The sequence below is a fragment of the Equus caballus genome, chromosome 8, assembly GCF_041296265.1.
Source record: "Equus caballus isolate H_3958 breed thoroughbred chromosome 8, TB-T2T, whole genome shotgun sequence".
Classification (NCBI taxonomy): domain Eukaryota; kingdom Metazoa; phylum Chordata; class Mammalia; order Perissodactyla; family Equidae; genus Equus; species Equus caballus.
The window spans coordinates 544,193-568,556 of NC_091691.1; the positions used below are offsets into that span (position 1 = coordinate 544,193).

Consider the following 24,364-nt stretch of genomic DNA (forward strand, 5'->3'; position numbering starts at 1 on the left):
TTTTACTTTTAATCTATCTATGTTTTTATATTTAAAGGGTTTCTGCTAGATAACTTATAGATGGGTCTTTTTTTTAACAGCTTATAGTTGTTGGGTCTTATAATTAACACACTGAGAGCATTTACATTGTTGTAATCATTGATACGGTTCTATTTAGGTCTACCATTTTGTTGTTTTCTCTTTTTCCCTGATTTTTTATTGTTCTGTCTCCTCTTCCCTGCCTTTTGGATTATTTGGATATTTTCAAATACTCTGTTTAAGTTTTTCTGTTGGCTTTTTGGCCATATCTCATTGTATTCTATATGTTTTTAATGGTTGCTCTAGGGGTTACATCATACATACTTAACCTTTCACAGTCGTCTTAGAGTGAATATTTTTTTGTTTCAGGTAAAATATAGAAGGCTTACAATCATATAGATCTCCTTACCCTCCTGCCTTCATGTTATAGCTGTTGTATTCAACACCCCACCAGACAGTGTTATAATTTTAATGACATATATGTTCACTTAAGAGGTGAAAATTTGTCTTTTATCTTTGCCCAGATATTTACCATTTCTCTTCCACATTTCTTTCTGATAGTCATTTCTTTTGAGCTGTAAAACCTCCTTTAATATTTCTTTTAGAGCACATCAACTGGCAAGAAATTCTGCTGGTTTTCCTTCATCTGAGAATATCTTTATTTTGCCTTCATTCCCAAAGGATAATTTTCTGGATATAGAATTATTTTCTTTCAGTGCTTTAGAAATGTTGCACTGTCTTCTGGCCTCCATAGTTTCTGGTGAGAAATACACACATTCAAATTATTATTTCCCTGTGTATAATGTGCCATTACTGTCAAGATTTTTTTTCTCCATTGTTATTCTTCAGCAGTTTAATTATGACGTGAGTGTGATTTTCTTTGCATTTATCCTGCTTATGATTCATTGAGTTCTTGAATCTACAAATTTTTGTCTTTTCCCAAATTTGTGAAATTTCAGGCATTATTTATTCAAGTAATTTTCCTACCCCATCTCTTTCTCTTCTCAGACTTCAATGACATGAATGTTGGACCTTTTACTATTATTCCACAAGTCACTGTTGGTCTAATTATTTATTTCAGTCTTTTTCTTTCTCATTTTATATTGGATAATTTCTGTTGATCAGTCTTCATGTTCATTGACTCTTCTTTGTCATCTCCCATTCCATTATTGATTTTTTGTTTCAGATATCATATTATTCAGTTATAAAATTTCCCTTTTTTTAATTTCTATTTTTCTGCTGAGAGCTTTCCTTCAATTCATTTCAAGTATGTTTACCTTTGTCTCACAGAGCATAATCATAAAAGCTCTTTTAAAATCTTATCTGATATTTCCAACATCTGAATCATCTCAAGGTTGGCATCTGTAAGTTGTCTTTTCCCTTGAGAATTGGTCTCATTTCCTGGTTCTCGGTGTGTTGAATAATTTTGTATTGTACCCTAGATGTGTCTTGGATTGGGTCCTCTGGAGAATGTTGTTTCGTGTTAGCAAGCAGTCAGCGCAGTTAGATTTGCATCACAAGTTCTGTCTCGCCCTCTGTGGGCTATGGTTTTAATCCCGTTTCAATTTTCAAAGCTTTTGCTGTGCTGCGTTGGGTCTGCCCCACACATCAGTCACTCGGGGGTCAGTCTGTGTTGGGCGGTTGTTTAAATCTTAATCAAGTTCTTAAAACGGGTGCTGCTTTGGTTCCGTCCCATACACGTTCAGCTTGAGGTAAGCCTGGGACTCTTGTGGGTCCACTCACAGGGTAAGGGGCCTTTTTCTTTAGCTCTTTCCTCTCTGCAGTCTTCTCCCTCTCTCTCTCTCTCTCTCTCTCTCTCTCTCACACACACTCACACACACACACACACACACATACACACACAACCATGCGCGCACATGCACACGCACTCCATCTGGCAGAGCTCCCTTCCCTTGGTTCCTCTGGCCAGAAAGATGGAGGTTTCTCTGTTGCTTCTTCCACACAGCTCCGTGTCTAGGGCCCATCCTTGGGGTAGTGTCTAGAGAGAAGAGAAAAACAAACCTTAGGGATTTCCTCTCACATTCTTTAGACTTTTTCTGTGTACCACCATCCAGAAGTTAGGCATTTCTATCCAAGTTTTAGCCACTGTTGCCTTGCAGCTATGCACCCTTGGCCCAGCCTCAAGACAATGCCCCAAGACGTAAAAATAAAGATGGGAAACCATTGCCATACAGGTCATTTCTCCAAGTTTTTGCTTTCCTCCAAAATCTGTCTGCTGTGGTTCACTTTTCAGAGTTCTCAAGTAATTGCCTTTTATATTTTGTCCAGAGTTTTTAGTTACAATCAGCCAGAGAGGCTGCAGTTAGGTTACTTCATCCTGGCCAGAACTGGAAGCCTCTCAGTGTAGTTTCAGTTTACATTTCTCCATGAGTGGGGTTAAGCATCTTTTCATGTGTTTGAGGGCCATTTTCATATTTTTTTAATGAATTATCTATTCATGTCTTTTGTCCATTTTTCTATTTGGTCTTTAGTCTTTCTTTCCTGAATTTTGAAGAGTTCTATATACTTTAAAGACACTAGACTTTTATCCCTTTGGACATGCAAAAATTTAAAAATTTGTTAAGTATTTTATCTTCTTAGTTGGTATTGTAAATGGTGTTTTTCTCTAATGGGTTGTTGTCTTTGTATATGAAAACTATTGAGTTCTCTTTGTTAGTTTTATTTCCTGCTACCATACTGAAGTTCTTTTTCAGTGTTTGAATCTGTTTTATCATTGATTGTCTAGGACTTTCATGTACACCATCATATAATCTGGAAGATAGTTTAACATCTTCTCTTCCAATTCACATGCCTCTAATTGATTTTTCTTGTCTAATTGCATTGGCTTAAACCTCCAGTACATTGTTGAATAGTAGTGTGGACAATGGGTGTTCTGATCTTAGTGGACATACCTCCAGTATTTCTTCATAGGAGCACGTTGGCTTTAGAACTAAGGAGAAAGTGTGTGTGTGTGTGTGTGTGTATTTTAGTCATTTTTAAGAAACCCATCAGTTTCTGTTTGCTTAAGCATTTTAATAAAAAATGAGTATATTGAATGTTGTCAAAGGTTTCTCAGCATCTATGGAGATAATTACATGATTTTTCTCTGTAGATCTATTAATACGGTGTATGACATTCATGGATTTCCTAATTGAACCAATCTTGCATTCCTAGGATAAATTTCACTTAGTCATCATGTATTATTTTATTAATTTGATATTGTATTCCATTTGCTAATATTTTATTTACTGTTTTTGTATGATATTCATACATGGTATTAGTTCTACTTATCTTCTCATCGAAACTTTATTTATTTTTTTTTTTTTGAGGAAGATTAGCCCTCAGCTAACTACTGCCAGTCCTCCTCTTTTTGCTGAGGAAGCCTGGCCCTGAGCTAACATCCACGCCCATCTTCCTCTACTTTATATGTGGGATGCCTACCACAGCATGGCGTGCCAAGCGGTGCCATGTCCGCACCCGGGATCCAAACAAGCGAACCCTGGGCTGCCGAGAAGCGGAACGCGCAAACTTAACCACTGTGCCACTGGGCCGGCCCCTCATCGAAACTTTAAATATATCTCATGAATTCTATTATGTAGTGTTTCCGTGGTCATTTTTTTAAATTTGTGGTTTAAGTATTTCCCCTTTCACCTAAAAGTTGTTTAATAAATGGTTTTTAATTTTTAGTTGGGAGGATCTTTTTGGTTTTTATCTTCTTAATTTCTGGTTTAATTGCACTGTGATCATAGAATATCGGTCAAAGAATATTTCTTTATGAAACTTATTGAGGTTTTCTTTGTGACCCAATATATGATCAAGTTTTACACATGTTCCATGTGCCCTTGAGAAGGTGTAGTCTCTGTAATCAGAATGTGATGCTCCATGTAGATCCATATATTTACCTTGTTGAGTCTTCTGTCTCCTTGGCTTATTATTGTCACTTGATCTGGCTTACCCTGAGAGTGGTATACCACGTTCTCCAATTACTAGTGAGTTTTTTCCTGTGACTCCTTGCATCTCCTGTAGTTTCTACTTTATAAAGATGGTGTTTCTGTTATTGAGTCCCTAGATATTCATAATTGTTATATACTTAGTCTGAATTGCAGCTTTTAAATTAGAAAGTGTCTGGCTTTGTCAAACCTAATGCTCTTTGGCTGGAATTCGACTTTGCCTGCTGTCAGTATTGCAACTCCCGCTTTCTTACTGTTTTCATTTGCCTTGTAGACCCTTGTCCCTCTCTGATTGTAGCCTTTGGAAATCACTTTATCTTTTTTTCATATTGACTTATCCTGAGTATGAGTCCTTTACAGATATATGTGTTGCGAATATTTTCTCCCTGTCCGCAGCCTCATTTTTTACTTCCTTGGTATAGCTTGATGAGAATTATGATTTTGAGCTTCATCCATGAGACTGGAATTTATCCATTTTCAGTTTTGTGGAGTGTCCTATTGTATGACTATACCAAATGTATCCCATTCTGCAACTGATGGCCGTTTGGGTTGTTTCTAGTTTTATCATTATCCACAATACTATGAACATTCTGGTACAAATCTCTTAATGTAGGCTGTGAGAATTTCTTTAGGGTGTTCATCTAAGAGTGGGGTTGCTGAGTCATAAGGCGTACAAGGTAATTACACTTGTTTTCCAAAGTGGTTGTCTCCATTTCTGCTCCGCCACAGGGGAGAGGGGTCCAGTTGTCCCACATCTTTGTCAACATGTGACAAACTGTTTAATTTTTCACTAATCTGGTAGGAGAGTAATTATATCACATTATGGTTTTGACAGGAATTTTCAAGATTATTAGTTAGGATAAACGTCTTTCATATGTTGATTGGACGTGTGTATTTCTTGTGAAACGTCTGTTCAAGCCTCTGCCCCTTTTTCTTTGTGGTGTTTGCTTTTTTATTGTATTGAAACAGTGTATTCTAGCGCATCCAGTGTGCGTGTCTTCCTCGCCTCCCGGAGCAGCTTTCGTATTGTTACACATATAGGAAAGGAGCAAATGTTACAGATACAGGAAAGGGGCAAATGTTACACGTACAGGAAAGGGGCAAGTGCAGCATCGTGCACACCTGTGTGCCCTTCCCTATGTTCACACCTGTTAGCATTTTCCCCCATTTGCTTTACTTCTCTGCCTACATACTTATATGTAGACAGATAAAGACTGAGAGAATATGTTTTTTTCTGAAACATTTGAAAACAGATTGCAGACATCATGACCTTTCACCCCTAAAATTCTGTAGCCTAGGAATATGGACATTCTTCTACAGAAAATGCCATGATCCTTCCCCCCAAAATTAACAATCATTCTATATTGTTTGCAGTCCATATTCAGATTTCCCCAGTTGTCCCAAAAATGTCCCTTACAGCTCCCCTTTTTTTGATCCAGAATCTAGTAAGGTTCACACAGTGCATTTGGTCCTGATGCCTCTGTAGTCTCTTAATTTACAGGAGTGGCCCTGCCTTCTGCTCTTGTTGTTTCTCTCACCCTTGACCTTTGTGATAAGTCCCGGCTGGTTGTCTTGCCCGGTGTCGCATAATCTGGATGTGTCTGCTTGTTTCCTGCACGCGTGGGCACGGATGTACGAGGGTGGCGCCGTGTCCACTTGCATCATCTTAGGAGATGCGTGGTGCCAGTGTGTTTACTGTTGGTGGTGCCAGCTTCCATCAGACGGTGAAGGTGGTGACAGCCAGCTGTCTCCATTGTAAAGGTGCCTTTTCCTTTTGTGATTAGCACATAGTCTGTAGAGTAGTACCTTGGCACAGTGCAAATCTCCTCTTCCCCAGCATTTCATCGGTTGGGCCCTTTTCCAAATCTGAGTGGCGACTGTTGTAGTCTCTTGCTTTCTACATGTAGCTTCAGCTCCCTCTGTTTATTTCTTTAGAACCATTAAGCATCCTTATTTTATATACAGGGATGCTTTGCTCTGGGGGCCTAGTTCTGCTTCCTGTTGTTTCTTTTTTTCTTTTTTTTCAAACAACAGACATTTACTTCTTGCAGTTCTGGAGGCTGGAAGTCCAAGATCCGGGTGCCGGCAGAGCCGGTGTCTGATGAGAACTGGCTCCCAGTGTGCAGATGGCCGTCCCCTACTTGGGTCTGCTTCCTGTTGTTTCTGATGGCTTCCCCTCTTGGAGCCTTGTTCCCTTGTTTGTCTTTTTATGCATTTTGGCTACAAGCCTGCATTTGGTAGGGTTTTGTCTGTGAATTCATTGAGGCCTGCATTGAAGGTGGGCTCCTTCTGAGGAGCCGTTCACAGACTGAAGCTTGGGGAGCCCCAGGGAGGTGTGAATTCGGGCTAAACCTGAGGGCTGGCGGTATGTTGGCGCCTCCAGGTGCAGGTTTAGTTCCACTTCAGTCTGACCCTGAGCATGTAGCCCTGTGGGGGCTCAGCTTTATGGGGATGCTCCCATGCGATCACCCGCCTTGGGAGGTTTACCTGTCCTCTGCAGAGGCCCTAAGAACCGGAACTCTGGTTACCGGTGCAGCAGCGCCCTCAGGGCGACAGCCAGCGTGGGCTCCACAGGCCTCAGGAGGTTTGACTTTTACTTAGTATTTGGCTTCTGACAGTTCCGGACTCTTTTTTTGCCAACTTAGTCGTGTAGTAAGGGTTTTGGTAATTTCTAATGAGCATTTTTAGCTATTTTGAGGGGTAGGACCAGTCAGGGCGTCCGTTCAGCGGGAAGGCAGTGCCTCCCTCTCTGTGCTGGTTATGGATGCTCAGGGGCCTTGTGGGCCTGGGGGAGCTGGTTCTTGCACTTGCCTGGCACTCACGGGCCTGGGGTCCTGCTCGAGGTGCTCTCAGCACCCCACGTGGCCCGTCCTTGCCCTCTCACACGCACAGTGAGACAGGACCCACTGGGCTGGGGAGTGCCTGGCGTCTCTGGGTGGTGGTCCCTTCTCTGGCTCATTTCTGGTGCTCTTTGTTGAGTTCCAAGCTCTTCAGGGCCCAGTGTTCCTGTTGCAGTGAAAGGAAATGACTCCATGACTTGAGTGCAGGGCGGGTGCGGGGGGCTGGCTGTGGGATGTGCAGCGCAAGAACCTCGGGTAGGGACCTCTGGACTTCAGGTACCAGCCCCTCCCCTGGCCCTGCCTCCTGTGCCTCTTGAATTGCATGGTTCCGTCTGTGCTGCTGCAGACCCCCTGCGCTGTGGCAGGTCTTTGCCAACACCTGGTCCTTTGCGTACAGGGTCCTGCCTCCCAGAGAGGGGCATCCTCGGATTCCTGTGGCTGTTGCACCTGCCTGAGGAGTGTGTGCCTTGGTGGGAGGGTGAGTGCTGGTGAAGCCTGTCCCCGGCCATCTGTGCACCTTGCTACCTGGGGCCCTGGCTGCCCGCTGCTCCCCACACCTGGGGGAAGGCTCTGGTCCGCTCTCCTGGGGATAGCCCTGAGGCCTGCCGGGCTGCTGCTGCTGAGATGTGACATAGGGGGACACTGTTGTCATCTGTGAGCTGAGGGCCTGTGAGTTTTCTGGGGCATTTGTAGCACCAGTTAGAAAGGCTGTCAGAGTTGTGCAAATTGTGCCAGATTGTCTTTCTTTTTAATTTTGAAAAGAATGTGTCTCACTTTGACATCTCGAAATGCAGGCGGAATACGAAGTTGTGCTCTGTGGATTAAGTTTCGTGTTTCTTTGCCCTCTGCGAGGAAAAGCCCAGTGATAGGCCAGGGCAGCCAGCACCGGGCGGCTGATAGTGCGCATCGGCCTTGCGCAAGGGGCCGCGGCCTCTGCTCCGGGCGGCCCGGTGCCATGGGAGATAGGATAATGTGATTATTCTCAATTAGATTAATAAAGAATAATTAGATGTCATAAATCAAGTAATCATGGGATATTGTCATGGGAAAAATATGTAGCTAGAATTAATTAGTTTTCAAATAAAGCGTTTATTTTAATTGCTTGCAATGATGGAGCCCTTAATTGCTGATGCATCATCTTGGCCTGAGCATTTGGGTTGTTGTAACAACGTGACGGGTTTGTTCCCTACAGTTCTGGGCAAACAATAGAGGAGAACTAGGTTTCATCACCTCAGAGCGAGCCTTGTGCTGCTGAGGTTCTGGAAACTCCCATCAGGCCGCAGGCAGGTGGCAAGTGTGGGCTGGGCTTTGGCTGGCACTCCCCAAGGCCACTGTGCTGTCTGTGTGTGTGCGCATGCGTGTGTGAGCTCGTGTGTGTGTGTGTGTGTGTGTTCCCTGTGTGCGGGTGCGGTGTACCAGTGCACATCAGGCTTGCGCAGTGGGAGCCTGTGCGAAGGTGGCCTGGACTGAGAGTTGGGGTGCCCCCCATCCTGGACTGGGACTTTTTGGCTGGGTTGAGGTGCTTTTGCGGGGTCTGCATTCTTGGGTTTCTCTGAATCTGGGGTCTGCAGCCCTGTGCCATCGCCGACCAACTGGTCTTACAGGGCAGGCACAGCACAAGTAGGCAGTGCCTTCTGAGGGCCCAACAGCTGCTCCTCTGAACTCGTCCGCCAAGCCAGCCTGCCCAGTGATAGCCACTGCAGGATTAATGGCCCTGGCCTGGCAGTGTCTCCAGGTGGCCTTCCTGTCCCCCGCCAAAGCAGAGCCATGGGTTGTGGAGCAGTGTGGAGGGTCCCTGTGACCCCTGCAGGAGCCCATCCTTGTGTTTACGAAGAGTCAGTTGGCTTTTTGTCAAAGGTGAGAGAGGCTGTTAGGCTGAAAACGCTAAAAGAGAGAGAAAGAAGCAAAGGCTTGGCCCTTTGAAAGCTTGACCCAGGGACCCCTCCTTGTCTCTGAAACCTCATGACAGAGGTCAGGTCTCATGCTAGAGTGGCCACCTATGGGTGCTCTCTCCAGTCAGGGTGACCATCCACCCTGGAGTCAGAGACAGTCAGTCCTGCAGTGTCTGCTCAGGGTCCTTAGGATCTGGGATCCAAAACTACATCCACTGCCCTCATGTGGGCTGGGCCTCAGTTGGCCTGGGTGCTGGCAGCGGCCTCCCACCCATCCCTGCAGCCTGGTCTTCCCCGTCCTCCTGCTCAGGCCCCTGTGGTCTCCAGGCTCCAGTTGCTGCCCACCCTCTGCTTTCTGGGTGACCTGGAGCCCCCTGGGAGCTTGCAAGGTCCCCAGCTGCCTCAACAGTGGCATTTCTTAGGAGTTTTGAACCTTTCGTTGCAGTCAAGCTGCTCCTGGCTCTCTTCTGAAGATAGACGAGCAGGAAAGGGCCTGGGGTGTTTTTAAGCGGGGGAGGCACACGGCTTGGCCTTTGAGGGCACAGCTGAAGCAGTGTCCTGGACTGGCCGTCTCCTTGAGAAGCGCACAGCTCTCCTGCCTGTATGTGCCTGCCTCAGCCTGCAGCCCCCTCCTGCGCTGTCCTCCGTCCTAGGCCTGGAACGCCTTCTAGCCCCTGGCGTTGTCCTCAGATCAAGGCTCCCTCCTGGAGGAATTTTTCCTCTCTTCTTTGCCCTGTGCTTTTGCTGCCACAGCAGGTGGGCAGGTGGCCTCCTTCCTGCTCGGTGTGCAGCTGGAGGTGGGCGAGTTAGGGGCTGGCCCAGAGCCCTAGCACTGTGCCCCCACCTGTTGCTGTTGGTCACTTCTGGCCCGGGGCTTCCCCTGCCTGCTGAGCGCAGCCATCCCTGCGTGTCGCATCTCTGATTGCCTGTGGGCTGAGGTGGTGAGAGGAGGCTGGGGCCTTGTGGGGACTCTGCAGGGCTGCGTGATTGGGGTAGGCCCAGCAGGGACACTGGGAGGTCTCTCCTTTGGGGTGGGTGGGCTCCAGCAGGCCTTAAGCACAGGATTAGTGATTTGAGGAAGGGCCTCTCATCTGCTGTAGCAGCCCTCCGGGAGCAGCGAGGTGGCTCGGTTCCTGCCTCTTGCCATACATCGCTGCACCGGCCACTCAGCTGCTTGGGGTGGGCTCGGGAGCTCTTCGGGCCTGAGTCTTAGGGGCTTGGGACATCTCACGAGACTTTTGCCTGCCTTGGTTTCCCCATCAGTAAAGGGGTGCTGCCTCCTCAAAGGGGGTCTACAGTGATTAGAAATTGTGGGTACACAGCCCGGGACCATGTAAGGAAGCGGGTCTTCTCTGTCTCCCAGTCCTGCTCACTCCTGGGGCACCCTCAGGACCCCGCACACCTCGTCTGTCCACTGGTTCATCTCTTCAGCCCATACTTGCTGAGCAGGTGCTGTGTGCCTGGTGTCCAGTGCTAGGCCTGGTGCTCGGGGGAGCAGGCCAGTGTGGGACCTGCTCCCGAGCTTGCTGCGAGGCAGAGGTGAACAGCACATCCTCTGCAGGAAGGAGAGGAGATGGGGCTCAAGACTGGGGGACTGGAATTGCCAAGAGGGCTAGTCAGGGAGAGCTCCCTGAGGGAGAAGCTGGACAAGGCCTGGACAGAGGGCAGGACTCAGCCAGGCCCGGACTCCAGGGTGTGCATAGCCCGGGCAAGGAGGACCCTGCCCCAGGCAGCGTGGGACAGTGCTACTGTGGCCAGTGGGGCTCGGGGAGCCAGAGGGTGCAGCTGGGGGTGAATTAGAGGCCAGCGGAGGGCTCTGTGCAGGCAAGTGCGGGCGCTCCTGTGCCCACCCAGGGATGGCATGGGTTGGGAGCAGAGTGGTGCCCCTTGGGTGGAGAGGTCAATAGGCAAGATTGAAGGTGGGGGGTGGTGTCCAGGGAGGCTCCTGCTGCCTTTCAGAAAGATGAGAGCTGGGCCACTCACTTGCCCTCTCTTTTGGTCCCCAGGTGACTGCACCCCCACCCGCATGGCGGCCCCGCCGCCACCAGACCCCCAGTTTGTCCTCCGAGGCACCCAGTCAGCAGTGCACGCGCTACACTTCTGCGGAGGAGCCCAGGGGCAAGGTCACCCACTGCTCCTCTCTGGGTGAGTAGCTGCGGCCCCAGCCCCACCCCAGGGCCTGGCCCAGGGTGAAGTCGGGGGCTGGGCTAGCAGTGAGCCCAGTGCTCGTTTGGGGTCCTAGTGGGCTCGGGCTGCCCGTTGACACACTGTCCCCTCGGGCCTGGCCCCCTCCCAGTAGAGACGCCATCCAGTTTGCACTGTCAGCAGCGGCCCGCCCTCCCTCTCCAGAGAAGCACGCCCCGCCCCCTGGGAAGAGGAGCACATGGCACTGTACCCTTAGCTCACCTTCAAAGCTGTCACCTAAACTAGAAACCCGAGCAGCTGAAACGCTTGGTCTGCCTACTGTGTGGCGTCCAGGCCGCCCCGAGGAGTGTGCTGGGCCTGCCCGCCCACCGCAGCACCGCCTCCTGAGCACACACTTGTGCTTGTCTGAACAGGTCCCTGAGTGGGCTGGTGCACATCTGGAGCCTGCAGACACGGAGAGCAGTTGCCACCCTGGATGGCCACGAAGGCCAATGTGTGACCTGGCTACAGACACTGCCCCAGGGGCACCAGCTCCTCAGGTGGGTCTTGGTGGCAGTGAATGCAGTCCTGGAAGAGCCAAGTTGTGGCCTTTGGTGGGAGCCAGGAGCTCTCCAGTGGAGATGCTCATGGCCTCCCCGAACTGCCTGCTGGCCCCACCTCCAACAGCAGAACAGAGTGTGACCTCTGTCCTCCACCCATCCTGAGGCCACGCAGCCCAGGTGTGCTGGGTGCTGGTCACTGCCTCTCTAACTACTGTGCTGTCCCAGCAGGTGCCCACTGAGAGGAGCCTGATGAACGCACAGGACCACCCTGTCCGTGGCCTGAGCAGAGCCCGCCCTGGCCTGCCAGGGCTCCCCAGTGGCAAGAGCTGGGGCCTGTGGCTAAGCTTGAGGTCTCTCCTTGAAGGAGCCTCAGCTTCTCTCCCACAGGCACCTGGGCCTGGGTGTCATGACAGCCTCTCTACAGAGTGGCCTTCTCCCTGGCCATGGAGCCGCTTTCCCATAGCATGACAAGGACTGGTGGCCAGGGTGGCGCAGATCCTGATCCTAAAGCTCACACAGGCTACTTGGGACTGTGCTCCACACCGCCAGCGCGGCTACCTCCAGGGGCACTGGAAGTGCCACTCGGGTGCCCAGGTCTGTGGCACAGGGCTGGCCAGTGCAAGGTGAGCAGGAGATGCTGGTATTCCCAGCAGAGGAGAATGTGTGCCGAGGCCACATAGGGCCCAGCCTATGAGTGTCAGAAGGGGCCACAAGGGGCTGGGAAGCAGAGCAGAGAGGGGATGTGTCCTGGCACTGCCACTGCGGGCTTGTGGAGGTGACAGGCTGAGGACTGCAGGTGAGAGTGGGCCAGGAGGCAGCGGGAAGGGGCAGGTGGGTGGGAGAGCAAGTTGGGAGGGGCTTCCCTCTTCCCAGGGGGCAGGGGAATGCCAGGGCAGGCCACAGCCCGGAGGGCATGCAGGAGCCAGGGGCCCACCTGGCTGCCGAGTGGGCCCTTTTCTTGGGTGGTGCTGTCTGCTCCCTGTGTGGGGATTGCTGTGCCAGCCCAGGAATCTGCCAAGTCAGAGTGCTACTTTCCTGACACCATCTGCCCCAGAGCTCCAGGACTGGCCTCTTCTGCTCTGGACTCAGAGCCTGGACATCCGGGCACTGTGGAGCCCAGTTACGAGAAGAGGAAACCTGCCAGGCTCCCACTGGTCTACAGAACACTTTTGTGCCAGACTCATGCAGCTCCCCACCCTGAAGGTAGCTCACAAATGACTAGGGGACCGAGGCATCCGGGGGCTAGTGGCCCTTGATGTGTTTGCTTGTAGAGCCCTTGCCAGGCCTTGCCTCATTCCTGGCCAGGCTGGCCCAGACGCGCCCCCGCTTGGTGTAGAGGGCCCTCTGTACAGTGTTGGTCTTTCCCAGATTGTCAAGTAGAGGTCATAATCAAATACCCCACTAAGCACTTGGATCGAGAGTTGCCATTTGTAAGTGTTCCTCCTGTGTTTCCAGCCCAGGTGCAGGCCTGGTGGGGATTCCTGCTGCATCAGGGCCTGGGCACCCTCGGCTGTCCTCCGGGAACCCATGGCAGCAAGTGCCTGGGTGCCTGATGCCCAGATCTCAGGTTCCACTCCTTGGAGAGCCAGGCCTGATGCTGTGTGGGGAGGCAAACTCCAAGTGTGGCCTGTGAGTGAATGTTTGATGGCACCTCCCCTTCTAGCCTAGATGGCTCTGCAGTAGCCTCGATCCAGGCAGGGCCTGTGGGTCAGGAGGTCTGCGGTGCAGACCATGTAGGTGCCTGGAATGCCCAGGTGTGTGTACATTGCACTAGAGGCCGCACGCCCAGCTGTGTTTGGATGTCAAGTCTCTCCAAAGTGGCCCTTGAGAAGGGAACGTGTGCTTTCATGTCAAGGGGAGGCTGGAGGACAGAAGACGGGAAGCCAGGGGCCCCAGCCCTCCCCAGGCTGTGCTCAGGGCTTCAGGAAGCCTAGGGCTGCCCTGCAGACACCCCTCAGCCCCACCTGCACCCGAGGACGCACTTGTGTCCGCGACAGCCACCTGGTGAGTCTGTTCTCTACCTTTTTTATTTTGAGATGTAATGCACTTAGAGAAAAGTGCCCAGAACAAGTCTGCAGAATGGTGTATTATCATGGAGTGGACGCCTGCGCGCCCACTCCCATCAGGAAGCAGAGCACTGGCAGCCCCCAGGAGCCCCTCATGCCTGCCCGGCCACCCCGTCCTTGTCCTCGGGAGGCAGCCCCTCGTGCCTTGTTCTTGCTTCACTGTTGAATGTGCATCTCCAAAAGGCATAGACTCATTTTGTCTGTTTCTTTCTTAACTTAAAAGAATGGAGCCATGTGGAACAGCGTCCTTTGCCTCTGATTCCTTTACTCAGCTCTGCCTTGGCAAGATCCCCGGTGGTGTATGAAGCTTTGTCATGTGGGCTCTGTCTGTGTGGTATCTGCTGGATGCGCATGCCCAGATTACTTACCATCTACTGACTGTGAAGATCTGGGTTGTCCACTTGGCGCTGTGAAGGATGCAGCTTAAGGAGACTCCCACGGGGTCTCATAGTGCCAGGTGCACACACACGTCTGCAGGCTTGACCCTGTGCCCATAGATGGGTGTCCAGGGCACAGGGTGTGCACACGTTGGGTGGCTTGGAGGCCAGACTGCACTCCCCGGTGCAGCAAGAGTGCCCCCACCCCACAGGAGCCCGAGCCCCTGGTGTGGCCTCGTTTCTGTTTTCCTGACCACTTGATGAGCAAGCCTCATCTGTCCATGATGGCCAGTTGGATAAATTCTCTTCACTGCCCATTCTCTACCGGATTGGCTGCCTTTTTCTGATTGGGTTATGAAGTTGAGGAGTTCTTTTTATAGTCTTGGTATGCCAGATATTTCCATATCACCAATTGTTTCTCTAACACGCACGTGCATTTCCCTCTCTTGGTCTTGTCTTTTTTTTTGATTTTTTAAATTTTTTTTAAAGATTTTATTTTTTTCCTTTTTCACCCCAAAGCCCCCCAGTACATAGTTGTACATTCTTCATTGTGGGTCCTTCTAGTTGTGGCATATGGGACGCTGCCTCAGCGTGGTTTGACGAGCAGTGCCATGTCCGTGCCCAGGATTCGAACCAACGAAACCCTGGGCCGCCTGCAGCGGAGCGCGCGAACTTAACCACTCGGCCACGGGGCCAGCCCCTCTTGGTGTTGTCTTTAATGAGCAGAAGTGAGTCATCTTGGTAAAGTCAGGTCCGTGGTCTTCCCTTATGGCTCCTGCTTCTGTGTCTTGTGAAGGAGCCCTGGCCCCAGGCTGTGAAGCCCCTCTCGTCTCCCAGAACTTCATTGCTGTTCCTTTTCCTCCACCTTTGTCTGGAATCCACTATCAGTGCAGACGAGGGGTCTTTGTTTCCATAAGGACACCCAATGCTCCCATCTTCCCTGCTGTCATTTCCCTTCCAAGTTTGGCAACATCAGCATCCAAGGAAGTGGGACAGGGAAGGCGGTGGCTCCTGGGCAGAGGTGCTGGAGCAGCAAGCCTGCGGCCAGAGAAGCAGAGTGATGGGGGACAGGGTCACAGGTGGCTGGGGAGGTTGGGAGATCAGCTACATCACACAAGCAAGTTCATCGGCTGAGCATGTCAGTAAATATCTTGAGGATAATAGCAGCCGGATTTTCCTTGTCAGAGGAGGGATCACAGCCTGAGAAGGAGGAAGGAGAGGAAGGACCCCCAGGGCATCAGCATGAACTTGTGGGGTTTTGAGAATATTGCACAAAGATAGGTACAGAAATATTTGTGAGTGTGAGGTGTGTGTACGTGTGTCAAGTGTGTGTGTCAGGTGTATGAATGTGTAAGGTGTGTGTGGGGGGGTGAGGGGTGTCTGGTATGTGTGTGTGTATTTCCTGGCCTTGTCTGCCGAGAGGGCCTGTGATGGCAGCACCTTATGACAGTGAGCACGCCAGCGCCCAGATCTTTGTTTCTAAACATCCCTCTGCACTGGAAGGAGCAAGGATTCCTTAGAGAAATGGCTGATTCTGGGTCTGGAGTATATTACTGACGGACACGTGTCAGAAGAACTCTGAACTAACTTGAAGGGATTCCCACTGGCCAATCTGAGATGGTTTGAGCACAAAAATAATGAGAATTTTGCATTGAATAATATAAGAATGCATGTGTCCACACCCATAGGGAGAGAAGGAACAGCAGAAGGGAAAGCACATTCTTCAGCAGGATGGCACCTCGTGAATGTGGAAGATGGACATAGGGAGTTGCCTGTTAGCGGCCGTGAAGGCCTGGTTGACAGGTGGGCAGCATCAGTGTGTGCCAAGGCAGTGGGCCATTTGAAGGTTAGGATATCGGCATAATATCAGAATGTCTTCTGCACAAATATTCAGCAAACAGGGAGTAGTGACTTTGCAGTGGACATACCTGGCAGGCGCCTGTTGACCAGGCGACCAGGGTAGACAGTTGGCATCATGTGCCTTGGTGCAATGCACTGAGAGGGTGCTGTCCTTCCCAAACGTGGAAATGTCACCCTAGGGATCAAAAGGCCTCCTTTCTCTAAGAGTGCCAAGGACACGAGTGACGGCAGGATGAGGCCTGTCCTGGTCCAGGGGGCTAATGAAGACTGACAAGCATGGTGTGGGTCTGCTAGGGCCCAGAGCAGGTCACTCCAGGACACACTGCAGGACCAGTGGCAAAGTGCGGACAGGCTGTGGGCTGTTCTGGGGTTGCCTTGCCCCTGGAGGGGAGTGTGGAGGTGGCGAGGTGCACACTGGACCTTCTAGGAGCAGGGCATCAGGGCAGGAGAGAATGTGTACATTAGCAATTAGGGAACTAATTAGGGGACAGGGTGAGGCATGGGAGCAACTGGTCTGTGAGTTAAAAACAAATTCAAAATAAAAAGTTACTTAAGAACAGGCCAGTTCTTTGCTCCTGGCACGGCTGCCATCTCGGCCGTGAGTCAGATGCCTTCCGTGTGTGAGCACGTTGCTCAGCGCCTCCTCTTCCTTCGGCTCCGTCCGTCCTTGTGTTGAGAACGCCGTCACGTCTCTCTCCTTCGCTGCCACCCGTCTGGCTGAGGCCTGCTCTCTGGCGGAGCGCCGCGTCAGCCCTGCTCCTCGGGAGTGCCTGGGGGCCTAGTCCTGTGGATGCCCGGGCGCGTTTCACATCAGCTTGGGGGCTCTCTGAGATGGAGCTGAGGCCTGGATTGGGACTGAGCTGCTCTTGGGAGCCTGCGGAGAGCGGACATCTGCACAGCACCGCGTCCTCGGGGGCCCGGCGTGTTATGTGCCAGGGCAGGTCTGGCAGAACACTGCTGCACCACCGGCTCCTGGACGCCAGGCCTTATGAGGGTTCTCCCATCTCCCGCCACTGTCCTTTCTGCTCCAGGCTCCACCCACTTGTCCCATGTCCTCAGTCCCCTCTGCTCTGTGACCAGTTCCCTTTCCCTGTTTCTCATGGCCTCCACCCTTGGGGAGAGGGCTGGCCAGGAGTTTTGTAGAATGCCCCTCATGGGGGTTTGCCTTGTGCTTTCTCAGGAGTAGATGGGGTGGGGGGCTTTTGGAAGGAGACCCGCAGAGTCAAAGTGCCCTTCTCGTCCAGAAGTCCGTGACATCCATGGGACTCGTCTCTGGTGAGGGCCACCTTGGTCGCCTGGGCTGGGCTGTGTCTGCGTGTTTCCTATCTTCAGGGATATTATCTCTCTGCTTACTGGGCTCCTTGGCAGTGAGTCATTGGGTCCAGCAAGGACCTTCCTCAAGGGACGAAGAATTAAGAATTAGGGAGGGTCCAAGGATGTGTGGTCTTGTGTTAGGGCCACCGGAGTGCTAGTAAGCGTCTGGGGGGACCCCTGAGGCTGTGCGTGTGTCCTCTTTCTCCTTGGGCCTGCCCTCTGACTGTCACCTCCTTCTGTGGGGTCTGCCCCTGCGCTCACTGCAGGCTTCTCAGGGACTTTGTTTCCCACACTCCTCCTGCTGTATTCTTGGGTTATAATCTCCTGCTGCCATTACTTATGTTATTGCTCAGATTGTGCCAGCTTTGGAGCCTGTGTCCTTTGGATATGCCCCCATCCTTTATTTTATTTTTCAGAGTATTTCCTTACACTACAAGATGCTCAGAACTCATCTTAGTTTTTCCCCACTTCAGCCTTAGACTCAGACATTTCTCCAGAAACCTCATTCCTGTTTTTGGAGAAAGGGGTCAGGAACTAGCCCTGGGCACTGGGTGCGCGCATCGCTGCTGGGCCGTTGTTGCTTCTAGGTGTTCTTGGGGCAGCCTGGGGAATACCTGTGTGGGTATGAGCCACGCTGCACACACACCTGTGCGCATCTCTATGTCTGTCTATCTGTGTATTTGGATAAACATACTTTCATACTGACGTTTCCGATGTGAATCCAACACCACAGGCTCCATTCTTCTCTCCCCAGGCTTCTTTGTGACCACTTTCCGTGACAGGGAGTAACCTGCTCTCACTGCTTCCGTGCCCCTCTGGTCAACCTGCTGTCCACGTGAGGGGTTTCAGAATTGCTGACCTGCACGCTTGTGAGAGCAGACTTACCAGCCAGAGTTCTAAGTGTCACATGGTTATTTTGTCTTTAACTTTGCAGTTTCAAGTGGACCTACTTTTCCCAAATTCTATGGGCTGGCTCCTGTCTGCCCTCCCCTTGGGCGCAGTATGCCCTGCTTTTGTCATGGTCTGCAGTCCGTCCTGGGATCCTGACCTCCTGGTTGGTTGACTTTTTAATGTATACATGGTAAAGCTCACTTTGTGCTGTAGTTCTCTGGTTTTGATGGCGGCCCACAGTGACGTATGCGCCACCCCAGGGCCACCCAGGACAGTCGGCACTCTGCAGAGCCCCTGTGCTGTCCGCCTGTGGGCAGGGCCCCACAGTCCTCTGTCCCTCCATCGTGCTTCTCCTAGAGTGTCACACAGAAAGGGTCATGCAGCACTGTGGCCTTTTGAGCTAGCTGCCTCCATTGAGGTTCCTGCAGATTGCTGCGTGGTGCTCATTCCTTCCTCCTGTTGCTGAGTGGAATTCCGTGGTGTAGACCATTTGTGATCTAGTCTCCTCTCCAAGGGTTGTTTCCAGTTTGGGCAATTATGAACAGAGTTGCTGTAAACATTCGTGTACAGGTTTTTATATGAATGTAGGTTTTAAATTCACTTGGGAAAATACCTGAGGGTGGGATTGCCAAGTTATCACAGTTAATTCACAGACAGAGGGAGGGAGAGAGAATGGCAGGAAGGCCACAGGAGGCAGCTTGCGGAGCGTGCGCCATGGACCGCCCTGGGCTTCAGTCTGCAGTGCACCCCGGGATGGGCCGTGAGCACATCCTGGCAGTGGGCATCTTGGATGCAAAGCCCTTCCTTGGCCAAGGTGCCCCCACCTGATGACCTGGCCCCAGCCATGGCCCTCTCTGGAAGCATCCCCTGCCTCCTTGTGGCCTCTGGCCGGCTATGGCGTGCTGACATCTGTCCGGGTGGCACACAGCCTGCTCACCAGGAGGCTCACGCCCATCCCCTCTTGGTTTTGGCAGCCAGGGCCGGGACCTGAAGCTGTGCCTATGGGACCTGGGAGAGGGCAGAAATGCTGTGGTGGATTCCGTGCGCCTGGAGAGCATCGGCTTCTGCAGGGGCTCTGTCCTGGCGAGGGGCCATCAGCACTGGACGCTGGCCGTGCCAGGGAGAGGCAGTGATGAGGTGAGCGCCAGCCCACATGGCCCTTTGTTCCACGAGCTGCTGGGCGCTTGGTTTCCCTTAAACTGGCATGCTCATCCTAAGCACCTGGTTACAGGAACGCACTGCCCATGGCAGGACCCCGAGGAGCAGGGGCAGGTATAGGTCTGCCTGCTGGATCGCAGCTTCAGGGGCCTCAGGCTGGGTCTTGGCCTGGTCACCTGAGAGGTGCCCTGGTGGTAAAAGGAAGGAGGCTTGGGGGTGGGCCGGCGTCTGGGAAGCCCTGGCAGCTGGCACAACACAGCACAATGGACAAGTGTCGAGGCCCGAGGCCGTCGGGAACACGGGGAAAGACTACCCACACAGATCCTCAGAGGACTTAGGGGCGGGCACGTGTGGACGGAAGTCCCAGGAGGCCAGCAGGAGGTGGTGTGGGAGAGACGGAGGCCCTGGTTAACTTGAGGGGGGCCCCTGAGCCAGGGCAGCAGGGAAGGGTGAACTTCGGGGAAACAGAACTGGGCCCTGGAGTGAGAGGCCTCAGGCAGGACTGGGATGCAGGAGTAAGAGCTGGCACCAGGGTGGCAAATGCAGTACAGAGGGGCACAGGTGAGCAGGGGAACATCAGAGGGTGGGGCTCCCGGGGGTGGTGGACGTGACCGAGCCTCGGAGGTCTCTGTCACATGGAGCTCAGGCCAGAGCAGCCAGCAGTGGTTGGTGGCAGCAGACTGGTCAGGCTGCAGAGTGGCATCTACACGCCTGGGGGCAGAAGGGACTGTGTCCACCAAGAGAAGCAGTGCCCAGGACTTGGAGCAGACGGGCAGGAAGCCAGGATGGGGTGTGGTAGAGGGCGGAGGCATGGCTGGATGTGCCAGCTCTTGGAGGAGCTGAAGGGAAATCGAAGAAGAAACCACGAGGGCAATTGGACGGGCCTGGTGAGTGTGGGGCACAGACGCTCAGGGGCAGGGTGAGTGTAGGGGCCAGGGTGCCAAGTGTGGGCGGGGGCTGGGGGTGCACATGGGCAGGGGAGGGAGCCTCCTGTCTGCCACCCACTCCTGTGCTTGCTTGTGCCCCTGTTGGCCCCCAGAGCCTGTGCAGCAGGCGGCACTGGGCAGGGCCCTGGCCCCGTGCACATGGTGAGGTTTGGCCCCCGCCCAAGAAGAGTCGTTTGTCTTAAAGCAGATTCAGTTCATAAATAATGAGAGAGAACAGGCATTTATTTGTTCATGATTGCGTTTAAATCACCAATTAGGAGCTACATACACTTTTCTTGCCAATTTGCCAAAAACCTGTTAAAAGTTTTATTAACGTGAAAAGAGAGGGCTGTGCTCCCTCCCGGACGGCAGGAGCTGGGCAGCGCCCGGGCTTCCTTCCGTGCTGCATGCCACAGACACCGGCCCGGGCTTGAGCCAGCTCTTTCCGCTGAGGTCAGGGTGCTGCATACTGTCCTCCACATCTTGGCCACCCCAGGCCGCCCCGGCTGTTCATGTCCCTCTGGCCCTACTCCCAGGGCCTCGCCCCTGAGACCATTCATCCCCTTTGCTCGAGGCTGTTTCTAACCAACTTCCTGGCCACAGCTCTCCCAGTGCAGGCAGCATGTGTGTTTTTCAGAAGCAGCCAGTCTGGGGACCTTGCATATCCTGGGAAAATAGCTGTTTTCCATGTTCCCACCTGGAATCTGCCTGGACTGGGCCCTGGAAGAGCCTCACTGGCCTGTGCCCAGACGGTGCCTGCAGAGAATATGCCCCCGCTCCACCCGGCTGTCTGGGTGGCCACACTTGCCCAAACCAAACATTTTTCCTTCTGGAAACACAAGTTGCAGTTGAGTGCCAGATGTAAAGCATGGCGGTGTCTGCAGGAGGCCCCAGCACAGGCGCCAGGGCCCTGTCAGGGCGCAGAACTGCGTCTTGGACCCACAGGGCCCGGAGCCCACCCGTAGTCCTCAGGCCATGCATGGGCTCCTTGCTCTCCTGCACCCGGGTTGTGGCCCTGGCTGCTGCCGCCCACACTCCCTCGCACAGCGCCTGGCTCTGGCTCAGGGCTGCCCTTGGTTTCCCCTCGCCCTCTCTCTTCCTGGCCAGAGCAGACTTGCTGGGCAACTCACCCCTGCCTGATCCAGTTGGCCTCACACCACTCCTCACTGCCCCCAGAGGGGTATTCCTGAGCCTGCAGATGGGGACAGACTGTCCCTCATTGACCCATGGACCTGCATGCTAGGCCATCCAAGGTGCAGGCCTGTGCAGACTGTGTGTCTGGTGACTTCTGTGTCCTCCGGCATCCCTCTCCCTGTGGCTTCTCTTCCCGCCACCCAGTCAACATCTTGAAACCAGCCCATCCTCCTGATGTGGTGACAGAAGGAAGAGATCTCATTGTAGGAGAGCTGGCACTAGCATAGTCCACATCCTCCAAGACCGTCCCTCACAGCACAGATATGGGCCAGCTCACGGGGCCTCCGTGACGCTGCCATGCATGCAGCTGACACTTGCTGCTTTGCCCTTGAACAGGCTTGGGTCCCTGATGCATCAGACCAAGAAGAGCGTGTCTCTCTGCTCTGTTGGGGGTGCTGGCCCCTGGGGTGAGTGTGCCCCACGGGTACTCCCCACTCCCCACAGCTCTTCTGCGGTCCTCCGGCGATAAGCCTGTACTGGGCCGATGTTTCTCACTGCGGAGACCAAGCGGGAGGGCTCCAAGAGGCCGTCTCCCTGCCCTTGGTTTTTCTTGTTACTTCTGGGCCATGCTCAGTGGCCACTGCGCCTTGGTTGTCATGCGCCCTCTCTCTCATATTTCTTGTCGTCTCACTAGAGCTTCTCCTTGAGCGTTTTGCTGTTCTAGGGCCCCTTCTAGCAGTCTCTTCAGGACATAAGAACTGCTCATGTCACTTGGGTTCTTTTCTGTCTCTTTGTGGGCAGTGAGGGCCAAGACGGCTGCTCTTGGTGTCGATGTGGCCTCGTAGGCCTCCTGGTGTGTGCTGTGTGCTTCTGTGTGTGCCCTTGGCGGGGGCCCCAGGACTTACCCTTCCTGGGTAGCGAGGCTCTCCCCTGGTGCTGGGATGCTGGGCAGCTGGGCAGCTTCTGGTGAGAGCCCTTCCCAGAGTGTGCCCACGGCCCCAGCCACAGAGGTGCTGCCTGGGCACAGGGGCTGGCCTGGCACAGGGCCACAGCTGAGAGGGCCAGGCCGTCCCGCTGGCTTTCTGCCCTGCCTGCAGCTGCCCTTGGACACGGCCACCCAGCACACATGTGGTGGATCTGGAACTCAGACCCGGGACTTAACTCTGGGCCTTGGGCAGGTTCTCCTGGGGTATTAGTGAGAGCAGCGAGGCTCAGACACACACACTTCAAGTTCCCCTGGAGTTCTCCTCACTGGGGGTTCTGTGTTCTGGATGTCAGACAGCAGGCCAGCTATCTCCTTGACGTCCCCAACCCCTCCGGACCTCAGGCTCCTTGTCTGCAAACCAGAGGGTGCCCCACGTTGGTGGGGGTGAGGCATGGCTCCAGGTGGCTGCACGTTGTGTTGTGATGTTACTGGTAGAGCGCCTCTCCCCAGTACCTCTGGGAGCTAAGGGCCGCCGAGTGTCCCCACTGCCGAGCGGAGGCCCCGCTTTGCACAGGATCCCCTCTCCTCCTCCACGCTCCGCAGGAGGGTCGCCCTTGTCCCCACTTGATGGATGAGGGAGCTGAGGCGCTAGGGATTCAGATGGCTGGAGGCCCAGTTCCAGTCTGCAGCACTCCAGTGACCCAGCCTGCTCCTCGCAGCCTCTGCCCTGCCTGCGGATGGTGCGGGGCGGAGCCTGGCCCAGCTCAGGTGGACAGGCCAGGTGTGAGCCGGTCATGCGGGCCAGCTAGGCGCGTCTCCCAGCCCAGGCACAGGAGGGCTCTGCAGCTGCATTCAGGTGACACAAAGCATAGCCATGAGACCCGGTATAAAGGTATGGGGACAGGTGGCTCCAAACAGAGCTCCCTCGTTGCCCATCCTGTCCCTTTGGAGGCATGGTGCTGGGTCCCTGGTGTCCCTGTGCAAGCTCTGTACCATCTGATATGCCTGAGACAACTCAGCCGCTCACATGGACAGCCCACACCAGCAAGGGGAAGCAGGCTGAGGTCGGGAGAATCAGTGAGCTGAGTCAGGCCTCCTGCTCATGGAAGAGGTAAAATCCAGAGGGGCCAGCGATGGCTGCCAGGTGATAACGCTGGTTAGAGGGACGTGCCGGTCACTCAGGAATGACGTGTGCATTTCGCAAGGCCCGGCAGTGCCCAAGCCCACGAGCCCATGTGGCCTAATTAGGAGTCTCGGCTCCTAGGTTCCTACAGGGAGAGACAGAAACTCGTGGCAGCCTTGGCTAATCACCTTAAAAGTCTCTTGTTTGTATAGCACAGATTCGACTTGGCATCAGCCCAAATCAACTTGTTTTCTTACTGTCAGGTTCAGATTCTGGAGATGCCATCCAAGACGTCAGTGTGCACCCTAAAGCCGGAGGCAGATGCCAAGCCGGGCATGCCCATGTGCCTGGAGCTGTGGCAGGTAAGGCGCAGCACACGCCAACCACGCCCTGCCAGCCACGCCCCCCGGGCCCTGAATCATGCCTCATTCAGGATTTGGTTGTCGGCAAACCAAAGGGGCAGTCAGCCCCGGGGAACGTGTGCTCCCCGCCTCCCTGCCTCCGTGTCCTGGCCGGCTCCTGCCGCCTCCCTGCACTGCAAGGGCAGTCCTGCAAACCACCGCAGGCTCTGAGGGGCACCCCTGCCCATGTAAGGAGGGACGGCAGGGTCAGCTGAACTGGCCCCTCCTGGGGAGGACGCGGCCCCCTCCTCTCCGCACACCCATCTGCCATGCTGCGTGGGGCTGGGAGGGGAGTGCTGACTACCTCTCCAGGCCTGCATGGCCCCTGCTTGCTTTGGATGAATTTCTGTTACTTCTCTGCCTCGTAGAGACAGGAGTGGGCTTAACATGTGACTTTCCCTGCAGCCATACTTGGAATCTCTGGTCCACAGCCATTTCCTTCTATCTCGACTGTTCTTTCTGATTAGGGAGGGTCTAATCTGATTAGAGAGGCATCTCCTGGGCTGGCAGCAGAAGTCTGGGGGGCCAGGGAGGGGGTCACAGTCTTGAGTCCTGGCAGAATGAGTTTCAGCCCCCGGGTCAAGCCCCAGGCCCGGGAGGGATGCTCGCGGGCCCACCTGCCTCCACCTGAGGCCAAGCCCTCCTCAAGGCCAGCCCCCACCCCAAGAGGGCAGCCCTGGCTCAGCATTCGCTGCACTCCTCGGGGCGCTCATGCCTGGGGCAGGAGAACAGATGGTACAGCAAGACTGGGGCAGTGTCGTGGCTGTTGAGATACCATGGTGAGCAGGGCTCAGGGCTGTTT

At 53.4% G+C, this 24,364-nt stretch overlaps 1 protein-coding gene across 6 annotated transcripts in view; it reads left to right on the top strand.

Moving 5' to 3' along the window:
- Nucleotides 1-24,364, top strand: part of GNB1L (G protein subunit beta 1 like) — a 58,379-nt gene that overhangs the window by 16,319 nt on the left and 17,696 nt on the right. For 3 of the 6 annotated variants that reach the window (XM_023648099.2, XM_023648098.2, XM_023648100.2), the window contains 4 exons: nucleotides 10,707-10,845; nucleotides 11,259-11,384; nucleotides 18,870-19,032; nucleotides 23,425-23,523. In XM_023648099.2, coding sequence (XP_023503867.1) covers nucleotides 10,727-10,845; nucleotides 11,259-11,384; nucleotides 18,870-19,032; nucleotides 23,425-23,523 — 507 coding nt within the window. In that variant the 5' untranslated portion in view covers nucleotides 10,707-10,726. The remainder of the gene's footprint in view (nucleotides 1-10,706; nucleotides 10,846-11,258; nucleotides 11,385-18,869; nucleotides 19,033-23,424; nucleotides 23,524-24,364) is intronic. The other 3 variants (XM_070275167.1, XM_070275166.1, XM_070275168.1) reach the window with 1 other exon arrangement.